Source organism: Balaenoptera ricei, chromosome 16 (assembly GCF_028023285.1).
Source record: "Balaenoptera ricei isolate mBalRic1 chromosome 16, mBalRic1.hap2, whole genome shotgun sequence".
NCBI classification, from domain to species: Eukaryota; Metazoa; Chordata; class Mammalia; order Artiodactyla; family Balaenopteridae; genus Balaenoptera; species Balaenoptera ricei.
This window is the reverse complement of record NC_082654.1, coordinates 66,204,566-66,219,015: the sequence shown is the minus strand read 5'-3', so window position 1 is coordinate 66,219,015 and position 14,450 is coordinate 66,204,566. Positions and strand designations below refer to the sequence as shown.

Below are 14,450 nucleotides of genomic sequence, written 5' to 3'. Positions count from 1 at the left end.
GAATCCGCCTGCCAGTGCAGGGGACACGGGTTCGAGCCCTGGTCCGGGAAGATCCCACATGCCGTGGAGCAACTAAGCCGCCCGTGCGCCACAACTACTGAAACCTGTGCGCCTAGAGCCCGTGCTCTGCAACAAGAGAAGCCACCGCAATGAGAAGCCTGCGCACCACAACAAAGAGTAGCCCATGCTCGCCGCAACTAGAGAAAGCCCACGCACAGCAGCTAAGACCCAACGCAGCCAATAAATAAATAAATTTATTTAAAAAAAAAAAACTTCCTATATTTTTATATTTTTCATTTTGCTATAGACCGATGAAAACTCTGTTTTGACCAAGGAACCTCTGCTCTAAAATCATTTTTCTTCTTAATTTTTCATTCACTTGTTTCCAAACAAAAAATAACCATAGACTACACATGACAAACCTAGTAATTCCAACCTAAAAAGGATATGTTACCTAACAGGCCCATTTTCATAGTTAGAACATAGTTTATAAGTTTATCCCCTGCTATATAATAAAAGAAATCTTGTAAAAACATTTTCTCAAATGAATAATAACCTTTTAAATTTATAATTATTAAGCTTGAAGTAGAAATACTTATTCAAATTATTTTTAAAATACAGTTGAATTATAAATTCATTATGAAGTTTGGGAAAATTATTTATTTCATTCAATGGAGTTTAGACAAGTAATTTCACATTTCATTTTAAATCCAGCGTCAGAAAACATTTCTTGTACATCTAGCACTCATAAGGATCATGGTATATCAATGAAATATTTAAATATAGAGATCGATTTTTAATGGATTTCGATAAATAACATTAACAGGAAAACACACATAATACAATCTACTCTGGATCTAAGAGCCGTAATTTACTTAAATATTGGAAGAAACTAGTCTAAAAATTTTCCTGTTTAGAAAACATATTGAGAGAACAGGATCAAGGATGGAGGAATGAATTGGTACTCAGCAATTCACAAACATGACATTTTTAAGATTTGAACAAAGACTGTATGTTGGCAGCACAGGGAATGATCTCTCTCTCTCCCCCTCTCCCCCCTATGAAGCAGGGACATTTCATATTTCATAGTTTCTGAATTTCCTCAGGAGTTCTGAAGGAGCATCCCCAGACCAGCGGAAACGAAGGTGCCAACAGTTCACATCTGAAAAACCTGTAGAAGAGAGAAGAGAATATTTTAACATCAGAGGTAGGAAAAGTCAAGCTTATTTATAATAGTAATACAGCTTGTTGATTCGATTTCATTGCAATAAGTGAAGTGTAAGGGTAAGTCTTTGGTGTGAATTATTAATATCTTACAGAAATGGATAACCAGACTTTTGAATCCTTATGAACAGGAATTGGTTTATATGGATTAGAGGGCCTTACGTCTTTAAATGCTTATTAATAAAAGGATATTTATAGATACTTCCAGTGGTGGGAATTTTGACAATTCATCTGCAAGCAAATTGGAAACTACTTTCAAACAGCTGTCAAAAGTAAAAGGTCAATGGAAAGGATCCCTGGAAATACAAATAATTTATTCCACAGTAGTAAGATTTTTTCTTTTTATTCTAATAAACAACTTTGTTGAAAACTAGAGAAAAGGTCATTTTCAGTCTCTACTGGAGGAAGTGTAAACTGGCAAAACTCTTCTAGCAGGCAATTTGGCAATATTTATCAAACTCATTAAAATGTATAAACCTTTAAGCCAATAATTCTACTTCTAGAAATTTATCCTAATGAAATAATCATGATGTGCTCAAGGGCTTAACTCTAAGGATGTTTATTATGATACCATTTGTAAATGTTTAAAAAATCAAGAAACAGTCTAAATCTTCAGTAATAGAAAATTGGTTAAAAGGCTTTGATATAGTCATTAACAATGTTTTAATATTTATCATCATAGAAAAATGTTCATAACATATTGTTAAGTAACTGGTAGTTAGGAAACAGTTTAGACAACATGATCTCATTCATAAATTCATATCTACATGGGTATTTATATAAAATTGTTTAAGTCTATAAGGAATTACCCCTAAATGTTAACAGTAACTATTCCTGAAGAGTTGGAATAGATATGATTTTCATTTTTTATACTGTTTTTTTGTTTATCTGTATTTTCTTATTTTTCTGCGATGAACAAGTATGCCTTGTATCATTTTTTACTTTTATAATATTGCTAATGAAAAAGCAGGTTACAGAATAATATATTAAATATGCCTCCATTGATATTTAAAATATTATCTAAATATCTAGTAGGAAAAATATACACAGAATAGTTGACAGTGATTATCCCAGGAAAATAGGATCTGCACTTTCTTTAGAATTATCAGAGAAAAAAATCTAAAGAATTGCCATTTGGGGAAAAAGCAAAAAGGAAATTGTTTCTGACAACCTGTAATTGAAACACGCACACAAAATATGTACAGTAATATCCTTTTCATTTTAGGTATACTAACATATCTTAAAATATACCAAAATAACAATAATAAATATTTCCCTAAGTGGTAAGACTACAAGTTATTGTATTTTCTTCCTTTTGCTGACCATATTTTCTCACATTTCTACACTAAATACCTGTTATTTCTGTAGTTTGAAAAGATGTTTTCCAGTTTGGGTCCCCCTAGAAGTAGACCCCGGACAAGAACTTGAATGCAAGTGGCTAATTGGGGAGGTGATCCCAGGAGACCCTGGTAGGGAAAGGAACCAAGTCTATAAATACCCCTCAGAGTTATTCCACTTGAAAGGTGAAGGCGCTGGGGAATTTAGCCTCCCACTCCCATTCATTATCAACTGATGGCTACACCCACAGCGTGTTTACTCTCTGGTACCTAACTGCCCGCTCACTGCTGCCAAGCCAGACCCACTGCCAGAGAAAGCCCTCTGGTGGGAGCCGTAGGGTTGGCAATGCCCAGAGGATATGTTAGCACATCAACAGCATCTGCTACATATTTTTTTTACTCCAGGATGTTTGATTCTAGAATTGTATTCATCAGAAGGCACATTTATTGCATATTTAAATGAAAAGAAAGTAAAAGTAAGATTATCTCGCACATGGGTGGTTTTCAGATGCCGTGCTCCTTATTTTCCTGGTTGCAGTGAAGAATCAGAAAATCATGGGGACTATTTGATAGAAGCTCATCACAGAAGAGGCATCAAAAGGCAAACTTCAAAGTAAATATCAAGCACTGCTTGAGGAAATTAACAAAAATGCTGAAAAGTTATGTGGGAAGCCACTCAGGGCTTGGTAAAGCTGACATGAATAATATTTCTTAAATGCTGATGTTATAAAAATTTACACTGCAGTCAAATGAAATTATAGATAATCAGGCAACTGTGCTTCGGCATATGAAACCCCAACTTTAAGGCACTACTCACAACAGCCAATAATCTCTTCAACAGCATTAAGAAAATACTGGTAAATGCAGCCTTCAGCAAAATTGCATAATTCTTATTCTCCAACAACAGCTTTCAAAACAGTGATCCTCCCTCCTCTCACCCCCTCTGCTTCATTCCTCAACCACAGGAAGAGAATACATTTCACAATGTGAGGGTATCAAAACTGGCATCACAATTTGTTCTGAGTAAATTACAATATATCTACACTGTGGAATATTTATCAGCTGTTCATTCTAATGAGTTCATTCTAAATATAAGGGTCTAAGGAGGAGTCCCACAGCAATAAAAGCTAACATTAAAAAAGCAATGGCCATGTACCAGGTCTAAATATTTTACATATGTTATTTACTTCTCAAAAAGACCTTACCAAAAAAAAAGAAAAAAAAAAAAAGGCTTCCCTGGTGGCGCAGTGGTTAAGAATCCGCCTGCCAATGCAGGGCACACGGGTTCGATCCCTGGTCCGGGAAGAGCCCACATGCCACCAAGCAACTAATCCCGTGCGCCACAGCTACTGAGCCTGCGCTCTGGAGCCCGTGGAAGCCCGCACACCACAACTACTGAAGCCAGCACGCCTAGAGGCCGTGCTCTGCAACAAGAGAATCCAACGCAATGAGAAGCCCGCGCACCGCAACCAGAGAAAGCCTACGCGAGCAGCAACGAAGATCCAGCGCAGCCAAAAAAAAAAAAAAAAATACCTTACAAGGTAGAGGTAGACACAAACATTTTAACCATTATATAGAGATAAGAAAATGCAAATACAGAGAGGTTATCTCACTTGCCCAAGGTCACACAACTCATCAGTGGGAAAAGCTAGGCTCTGGTTCCAGAGTCTGTGCTCTTAGCTACTGTATAACAGAGAGGAATGTGCACAGTATAACCCCATTCTTTATTTGTAAAGCCCTCACAAACGAACATATGCTTATACATATGCTTAGCATAGACAAACAAAGGCTATGGAAGGAGACACACCTGGGCATCTGCATTGGTTACTTCAGGAAGTAGAAGCAGAGAAGGATGAGACTAGGGTAGACACTAAATTGTTGTCTATATGTGATTCTTTGGATTTTTAATGATAAGCTCATATTAGTTTGGGGTTTTTAAATATCTAAATAACTATTTTTAAAAAGAAAGAAAATTTTATAGAATCTTTATGAAAGGGATTTAAGTGGGGCCTCAGTGTGAGAATCTGACGTGATCAACCCCCTCAACTCTGGTGAACTCAGAATAGGTCTGAATCTGAAACATAAAGTCACAGGGAAGCCCCAGGGGTTCCGGAAGCCCAGATCTGAACATTCCAAGGCTAAATGGAGAAACATTCACGTGTTTGTCTGTGGATGCCTGTGGGTGGGTGTTTGTATGTGTATGTTTGCCTAAAACACTGTCTTTAGGACATTCTAGCTTCTGCTTTGATTGGTTTGTTATATTATAACCACTGCCAGTTATGCGGCTGATGCAGTCAACTGCAGACTCTATGAAAGGATCTCTTGGGTAACCAGCAGAGGCACCTGAATGAAGCTCTAAGAATCTTTATTCCCAACAAGTAGGGAGCATGTAAAAGTTCTCCCCAAAGAGAGTTTTGAAGTGACTATCTCTAGAAAGACTATAGTTCACCACAAACTATCGAATTATCTTTTTTGTAAGAAGTGTTCGAGAACATTCAGGAACCTTTTACTTAAAGACTAAATTCTAGTGGGGTGTTGTATCACAACCATGAGAATCAAGAATTTGGAGGACAGTTAAAGTGTGTGTACATAACACACCTGTACAAGATAAATACAGTGGGATGGCCAGATAGACAAAGAAATGATAACAATTATCCAGGGCCTGCTGTAGGCAAATCACTGTGCTAAGCATTTTGCATGGATCGTCTCATTTAATCCTCATGGTAACTTTATGGGAAGGTACCATTCTGATCTCTATTTTGTAGATGAGAAAACTGAAGTGTAGAGAAGTTAAGTAACTTTTACCAAGTAATACAGATAATAAATGGTAGAGCTACGATGTGAACCCAGGTAGTATAGCTGGGGAGCCAAGAGTTTAACCTCTGTAATACCCTGCTTCAGTGGATATATACATGGGTCAGATGTCTATAAAGCTACTTACAGATAAGTTATCTTCTCAGGATAGTGCAATGCCTTAGAATGCAGACTCTGCAACCAAACTGCCTCAGTTCAGACCCCTTCCCTGCCACATACAAGCTGGATAACCTTGAGAAAATTATTCAACCTCTCTAGGCTTCAGTTTTCTCATCTATACAATGAGAATAATATTGGTACCAACCTGGGCTTCCCTGCTGGCACAGTGGTTGGGAGTCCGCCTGCCAATGCAGGGGACATGGGTTTGATCCCTGACCCAGGAAGATCCCACATGCCACGGAGCAACTGGGCCTGTGCGCTGTGGCTACTGAGCCTGCGCTCTAGAGCCCGCAAGCCACAACTACTGAGGCCCTCGCGCCTGGAGCCCATGCTCCGCAACAAGAGAGGCCACCGCAATGAGGGGCCCGCTCACCGCAACGAAGAGTGGCCCCTGCTGGCCACAACCGGAGAGGGCCCGCGCACAGCAACAAAGACCCAACACAGCCAAAAATAAAAACAAATAAATAAATAAATTTATAATATTGGTATCAACCTCACAAACTTATAATGAGGATTAAATAAATTAATATATGTAAAATTAATATTAAACAAGATAATAGATGTAAAGTAATATATGTAAAGAACTACACATAGTAAATTCCCAACACATGTTAGATAGTACTGTTTTATTAAAGCAGATGACGATCCCAGAAATGTCTCAAGTTTTCCCTTGCAAGGAATGTATTAAGGAATATATCTTCTAGTTTCTGTATCAATGCTAGGTAAGTATCTTTTAAGGTGCTAAACCAACCCTTATATTTGGCACTACTATGTAGCTGGAAAGGTTGAGAATAAATACAATATAAAACGAGCCTTTTAATTTCACACCTTCTCTGTTCTGCAAAGCTACATGACATGACTTACCTGGAGAATCTGGATTTTGTGAGGAGAATGACTTCTCCATGGATTTGGATTCTTTTTGCTCCATTTTCTCTGTGGTTGGACCGAACTCCTCATTCTTTATCTCTTTTTGCTCATTCCGTTCCTCATTTTCAATTTTGTCGGTATGAGTCTGGTCAGATTCTTCCAACATCAGATCTTTTTTACCTCTGACAGCCCAGTGCATTGACTACATTAATTGAAAGCAGATGTATAATATAAAATCAATATTATATAGTTTCTATATTTAAAGGTCAATATGTGGTAACACCTAACCTACTATTATAGTGCTGATTAACAAAATGTTAGACTTGACTATTAGCCAGATATTAATCAATTAATTCAGATGTTAATCAATTAATCCTCACTGATTTGGAAAACTAATGATATAAGGAGAAATCTATATCCTGGTAGAAAGCAAAGGGACCAGCATCAGAGAGATTCAAAGAATGAGACGTTTTCTTAGAAAATTAGGCATAAAATTACCATATGACCCAGCAATTCAATTCCTAGACACAAAAGAATTGAAAACAAGTGTTCAAAGAAAAACTTAAACACAAGTGTTCATAGCAGCACTAGTCACAAGAGCCAAAAGGTGGAAACAATCCAAATGTCCATCAATTCATGAATGAATAAACAAAAACGTGGCATATTCATACAATGGAATATTATTTGGCCATAAAAAAGGAGAAAAGTACTACAAAGTGGATAAACCTTGAAAACATTATGCTTAGTAAAAGAAGCCAGACATAAAAAGCACATATTGTATAATTCCAGAATAGACAAATCCATACAGATAGAAAGCAGATTAGTGATTACCAGAAGCTGGAGAGAGGGGAATAGGGAGTGATTGCTAACAGGTACAGGGTTTCCTTTTGGGATGATGAAAAAGTTCTGGAACTAGATAGTGATGATGGGTAAAAAACACTGGGAATGTACTTAATGCCACTGAAATGTACACTTTAAAATGGTTAAAATGGAAAGTTTTATGTGTATTTTACTATCAAAAAACAGACAACTGGGCTGGGTACCTTGAGCCATGCCAGAGATTAAACCTACTACTGTTGTAACTACTATCCCCACTCTACTATTGTGACCTTCCATCCAGCCATGATCAATGAACAGTTGGCAAATATTAGAATTCTGGGTTATACATCTTCTCTTTAAGAAAACTCATGGCACAAAGCAGAAAGTCAATCAATATTTACTGTGAAATATTTGTCCTAATTTTAAGTGGATTCACTTAAAGTCCAGTTATCATCAAAATAATGAGAACTTTCTAAATATCTTTCCATTTTTTTAATGATAATATGAATGTGTATGTGTATACTGTATGGAAGGTTTCTGGAAGGAAACACAAGAAACTGCGATGGTGGCTTTCTGAGAGAGGGGAGTAGAACTAGAGTCTGGAATGAGGATGGACTCACTTTTTATTACATATCCTATTGTACTATTTTGATTTTTTTAAACAAAAGTGTTGTTTTATTATATTTTTTTAATTTACAGTTTTAAAAAATCCGGGACCATAAATCAAGTGTTGGGCATTGCCCACTAACTTCTGGTAAAGCTCTTATATTTTTAGACAAACACAAGATCCAAAAGCACTTGAAAACTCTCCCCAGAAACCTGACATCCTAGAACTGCGTCCAATATACTTGGGTGGTGGTCCTTTGCCAAGTAACTTAACGGTGTAATTTTTCCAGCCTAGCTCTGGCTTCTGAAGGTAGTGTCAGGAGCGAGGAAAAAATGAAAAATGGATCTTCAAAATGGAGCAAAAGCACAAGGCAATTACTTTTCCCCATACATCCTTTTGTACCTTTTTCACGTGTGTCCTGTATACGTATTTCCTTTGTCTTTTTTTTTTTTTTTTTTGGCCCCACTGTGCGGCTTGCGGAATCTTAGTTCCCCGACCAGGGATTGAACCTGGGCCACGACAGTGAAAGCACCACTCCTAACCACTGGACCATCAGGAAACTCCCTGTGTTTCCTATTAAAATGTTTAAAATTGGATGGATGGGTAGATAAATGAAAAGACGAATAGATGAATACAGAGTAAGAAAAAGTGAGAGTTTGCTGTGTCAAGAATATTTCAAGTAGAATAATTAGCCCTGACATCAACCAAAATAATAAACATAACTGTTTCTTGAAACTTCATCTGGGTATTGTGGGATGCTATTTCTGAAGCACTGCTGAACAGTGACATACTACCTCTGTTACTCAGAAACCCAAGAAAAACCCATAAGCCACATATTTGGGCAAGTTTAAAACCCAGAATGTATTATTCTCCTAATATCCAGGATATTCTCTTCCTGTGCTGCAAAAAAAAAAACAGAATAAAAGCAAAGCAAAGAAACCAAACCAAATAAAAAATTGATTTTTCTAAAGTCCAAGGCTTAGCGAATAAGCTCAGAAGTTGTGACATTTAAAAACTGTGCCACAAAAAAAAAAAAAAAAACTGTGCCACAAACCATGGCAGGGGCCACTGCCTCTGCTACACACGTGCCCCATGTTGCAAGGGGCATCAGGCTTTTCATCTTTAGCGCACTGAGGTCTGAACTATCTCAAAATACTGCGGTTGCCAACTTCTCCCCAGAGCACCACTTTATTTGCTAGTTTAAACAAATCAGTGTAGGCAGGCGGTGGCCCATTACGTGTGTACTTGGCCAAGTTCGCTACGTGGGGCGGAGGGGGGTGGGAAGTGGGGGGCAGCGGGGAAGGGGCAGAGATAATTAGCATCTTAAAGAGCTTAGATTTCTTACCACCACAATTTCTTACCACCTGTCTCAGGAGTATTAACACTGGCCACACAGGCAGGAGCCAGGAGAAGCACCTCACCAAGAAGAAAGGGAAAGTACAAAGGGGTAAAATGCCTTCTTGGAATCTTTTAAATAAATCTGTTCATCATCGTTTTTTAAGAGAATTGGGAAATGTTAATGACATGGTGTTTATAAATAATAGCCAATATGATCACAAATAGCATGATCTCAACTAAATTAAAAGGTAGAAAGATATATTCAAATATAGGTATATAAATATATACATATATACATATACATAAAATATACAGACTGGAGGGCAATATAGCCTGTACACAGCCTAAAACCTTAAGTATATTCAAGCCTTCTGCCCTAATCCAACCTGAGAACTCACTTCTTCCCGCATTCAACCTATCTCTCCCCAACTGCAAAGGAGCGTCATCCTGAATCTTCTTCCCCGAAAAAAGACCCCATAAAACAGTTACTGCCACCATTCAGTGTAACCGGCTCTCACACTAACAAATGAAGGGCAGAAAACACTGGAAGGAAATGCACCAAAATACTAATGGGGTTATCTTTGCATGGCAGCATTGTGAAGTTATTTTTTCTTTTCTTTTTTCTTTCTTTTTATTTTTTGGTGTGTTCTAAATTTTCTATGACAAGATTATATATATGTACAACTAGAGTTTAAAAATTAGATTGAGTATGGTTGCCAAAATATATCAGTATAAGGAGGGAGCTTCTCGGTGCCAGTAATATGTGTGTTGGGGTGAAGGGTGGTTACAGAGTATACACTTCACAGTCATTTGCTAAATTGTAAATGCAGGTAAGCATTTTTTTCTGTAGGTTTTATATCAAAATAAAAATGTTAATTTTAAAAAGAGGCAATGGCCTCAGCTGGCGTAAAATATAATCTGGTTTTGGTTTGGTTTGTTGTTTTGTTTGCTTGGTTTCTTGGGTTTTTTGCATGTGAGCGGAATAGAGGAGGCTGGCCAGTGGCTTCGTTTGTGGAGGGGGAAAGATATTGAGAAAGTTAGTGAAAAACTGAGAGGAAGAAATTCAAGAATTCAGGACCCAGAGAGCTGAAAACGTTAGATGTATGTATCACAGGTCAGCTAGGTGGCCTGTATACAATGTATCAACTCTTGCCTCAGTACTTTTTTTCTCTTGGAATAAAAGTGCCTACAGTCGGCCTTAGATGGGTGGTGAGGGTTAATGACTGACCTATAGTAAATACTTTGAAAGCATTTGTAGCAATTGATACAGCATGGGACATTTTTAATGCCTTATGAGAATTTTTTCTCAGAATTTTATTTTGACTGCAACCATTTTCCCACAACCATCCTAAAGCCATATATTTTGGAGCCAGAGGGAGAGCCATTCATACCCTGGATCCCTTGGGGTAAAGCCATTTAGCAAGACAACGATGATTTCTCTAAGATTCTTTGAGCTGGAAAGGTGTCTGTTTTCAAGTTATTCCAAGATCCCAAAGGCCACAGTTACTGAAGTCCTCACTTCATAGTCCCTTTTTTTAAACCAACATCACATATCTAGACTTAAATTTCCAGCATATTCACTGACCTGAATGAATTCTTAAAATATTTTTACAAATTAGACTATCAGGAGGAACTTATAAAATGGAAAAGAAAACTTAATAGCTAGTGAAGTGACAGGGACTTGGTGTGAGGAAAAAAAAATACCAGTTAGAGTTTCATCACTCTTGGATGATAGAAATGTGTCCACCCTGAAGCTATGGTTCATTTGAGGAGTTCTCCCAAGGAGATTCCTGTAATATGAACCTGTGTGACGCTGCAAAAGTGCATTGTGATTTGTCCTGCACTTTTAGGGCAAGCGAACATGCAGATGTGTTTTAGATAAACCTCACCTAAAATTTCACCTATAATCCTAAATTATAACCATTTTATTGTCAGAATGACAAATGTAATATACCTAATCCAAACACCCTAATGGTGATGTTTATCTACAAAAGGATGGTGATCTAATAGGTGATGAACAATACTAGGTATGACAATTGTTATTAATTTCTCTAGAGTAGTGAGTGTGAAAGGATGGACAAATGAAATGCACACACACAAAAAACAACAACTAAAATGTTATAGAGAGAGGTGAGGTTTTCACATGCAGAAGTCTCTGTGAGGATTAGAACAGAAAGGAATGAAAGGAAGTTACAGAAAGTCTATCGAATGAGGTACAAAACACATGAAACTTGGTATAGTGGTTTCAAAGTTCACTGAGGAATAGAACAAAAGTAAGTCAGAAACGACAAGGTTGAGCCCAAAGAAGACTGTGCAAGGAAAAATATCACTGCTGATTTAAAGTAGAAGGATATGCATCTCATCATTTTTGTACCACTAATAAAAATAAATCCTGAACCAAATGCTAGCCCAGCATAATATTTCAACTTTGCTGACAAGACTAATGATGCAGCCAGTAAGATCTGATATGTAATTACTGTAAGACCTCAAAGAGTTCATAGTTAAGCTAAATTCTAAGCAGAAATGATGTGTTTGGAGACAGAATGTTAGTATTTAATGGAAAGACATCTGCAATATAAATTAGAGCAGGGACTTGGAGAAGAGTTTTTGAAAAATCCACAGCTAACTTGATATTAGCAGTTAAAGTTAAGTAATAGAGTTCAGTGGATCATCAAGAAAAATGAACTATAAATCAAAAGGCATTAAAATAACAAGGGTCACTAATTCAGTAGCAGTTACAGTGTGTAACACTCAAGAGACTAGAAATATAGTTATGTAGAGGTGGCAGAACAATGTTTATTTAGTCAGGGTTAACAAGGAATTTTGGATTTATACAACGCAAAAGAAAAACTTATTTTTGTGTATGTGAAGCTGTCACTATTTTTTTAGAGATTCTCTCTAGTTATTTTGTGTATATAGTCAACAATCTTATGGTTAGTCCTTCATAAATACTGAACCCACCTTAAACCATATGAATATACACTGCATTCCAAAATGAGATGAAGAAAACAGTTTACATGTTATGTAGAGTGGCTTTAACTACATACTTTGAGAGTTTTTCATTGTTCTTCCCCATTACTTCAAAGACCCTCCCTCATTGTTACAGGTCTTTTATCAGTGACAAAACAATTTGCTCAAGTCTCCTTAAAATAAAAACTATCAAGAAGGAATCTAAATGTAACCTTGACGAGCTGTAATTCAAGAGATGTGAATCACTTTATACACTAATTCTAATATGTCCCTGAAGACTTCCTTATATGGTAACTTATGCATTCTAAGTCTCATGTTACTGAAAAATGTCCCTGTAAAAAAAAGAGCCAGATAATAAATCATGTCTAAGAATGTAAAAACCTTTAAAATTACATTTTCTCTACAATCTACAAAGGTCCATGGAAGAACAAAATAAATACATAACACAGTAATTACAGAGATTATTTTGTATTTAGTCTTTTTAATGGCATGAAGGAAAATAACACAATGGTTTAAAAAGTCTCTCTGCATCTATCCAACAATTCTTTCACCAGAATTAATAACAGGAATAATTTACAAATAATTTACATCTTTCTTTGATTAATTAGGTCCTGTTTTTTATTGAATTTATTAAACCTTGAGAAGAGAACAGGCTCATATGAACTAAAAAGATGGAGAATATGAATTTGCAATGGTTCAAGATTCGGCAGTATTATATGAGCAACTTGAGAAGCACAGTTATCAGAATGTATAAAACAGTAAATGATAACGGGGAGTATATACATATACTGAATCAAACAGCCAAAGAGACTGACAAATGTAGTCAGAGGCTCTTCTGGCCCTGATGTACTGACTTTCCCGTCACAGGATTTTGTGGACACTGTTATATCTAGATACTACCAGCCTCTTGGTCTTCTCTCTCCTCTTGTCTGCTGACTCTTTAAACTACTATGTGAGTCTAATCCAGGGGCAGCCTGAGCTTCATAAATTCACTTAATCCCAGAGAGAAACCTACCGTTTTCACCGCATCACTCAAAGCTTCCCACTGCTGGAATGGCATCGATATCTGGCTCCTTCGCCAGTGGTCATAGCGGGCTCGACTTGCTTCATTAGTCAAAATCTCCTTTGCCTTCTGCAGTTTCTGAAAAGTCTCCACTAGAAAACAAATTAAAAAATGAGCACTACTTTCCCGGAGGAGTTATTTTTAAACTCCCATACAATCAAACTGATCTCACTGAAATATGTCTCTGTTATTTACCAGCTGTGTAACCTTGGGCCAGTTCAATTCATCAAGCTTTAGTTTCCTCATATGTAAAGTGCATCATAAGGACAAGTGAGATTTTGTATGTAATGTACCTGGCTCACTGTTTATCCACTCCCTTTACTGAGCTCCAGTGATGTGCCAGGTGCTCTCCCAGGTGCTGATGACACAGATGTGAACAACAGACATAATCTACCTCACGGGATAGACATTTATAAACATTGGAAAAATTACAATCTTGTCTACTAGGAAGAAAACTACCTTTTCTAGTGGTAGTGTGATAGAGGGTAATGAGCAGGTTAGAGGAACAGTGTAAATGAAGACTCTAAGCCAAAAAAAAAAAAAAAAGCATGTTTATTTAGAGGAAGTAGAGGATGCTAATTTGGCAGGAAGACATGGGTCAGGGGAAGAACAATGGGGGGTGGGCCTGTAGAGTAGACAAGGGCCCGGTCACCCAGGACCTTAGAGGTTATGCTAAGGATTCTGGTCTGTTTTTTCTTGCAAGAGCAATGGGAAGCTACTGGGAGGTTATAAACACAGGAAATAACATGGTAGGTGGTTGATAAATGGTAGCTTTGTCACTGATCTATTTGACCAGATGGCATATAATAGAAACTTTTCAAGACCTGTTGGAAACACTTCCAATATGTCTTCTGCTCCTCAGTGAAGTTAAAACTTTCTATAGAGCAGGATACAAGACCAATATACAAAAATCTATTGTGTTTCTATACATTAGCAATGAACAATCTGAAAATGAAATTAAGGAAACAATTCCATTTACAATAGCATCAAAAAAATAAAATACGTGAGGAGTGTTAATGAAAGTTCACTGAAAACTATAAAACATTGTTGAAAGAAATTAAATATCTAAATAAATGGAAAGACATCCATGTTCATGGATCAGAAGATCTAATATTGCTAAGATGGTAATATTTCCCAAACTGATCTACAGATTCAACACAGTCTCTATCAAAATCCCAGCTGCCTTTTTTTTTGCAGAAATTGACAATCCATATGCAAATACAAGGGACCCAGAATAGTCAAAACAATCTTG

At 37.0% G+C, this 14,450-nt stretch overlaps 1 protein-coding gene across 1 annotated transcript in view; it reads right to left on the bottom strand.

The window, feature by feature from the left end:
* Positions 1 to 717: 717 nt before the first annotated feature.
* The window catches only part of DNAJC12 (DnaJ heat shock protein family (Hsp40) member C12), a 34,189-nt gene continuing 20,456 nt past the window's right edge, over positions 718 to 14,450 (bottom strand). Inside the window, exons 3-5 of the mRNA XM_059899912.1 lie at positions 13,151 to 13,290; positions 6,399 to 6,603; positions 718 to 1,171 (exon numbers count right to left, since the gene is read on the bottom strand). Of these exons, the coding sequence (XP_059755895.1) occupies positions 1,077 to 1,171; positions 6,399 to 6,603; positions 13,151 to 13,290 (440 nt within the window). The 3' untranslated portion in view covers positions 718 to 1,076. The remainder of the gene's footprint in view (positions 1,172 to 6,398; positions 6,604 to 13,150; positions 13,291 to 14,450) is intronic.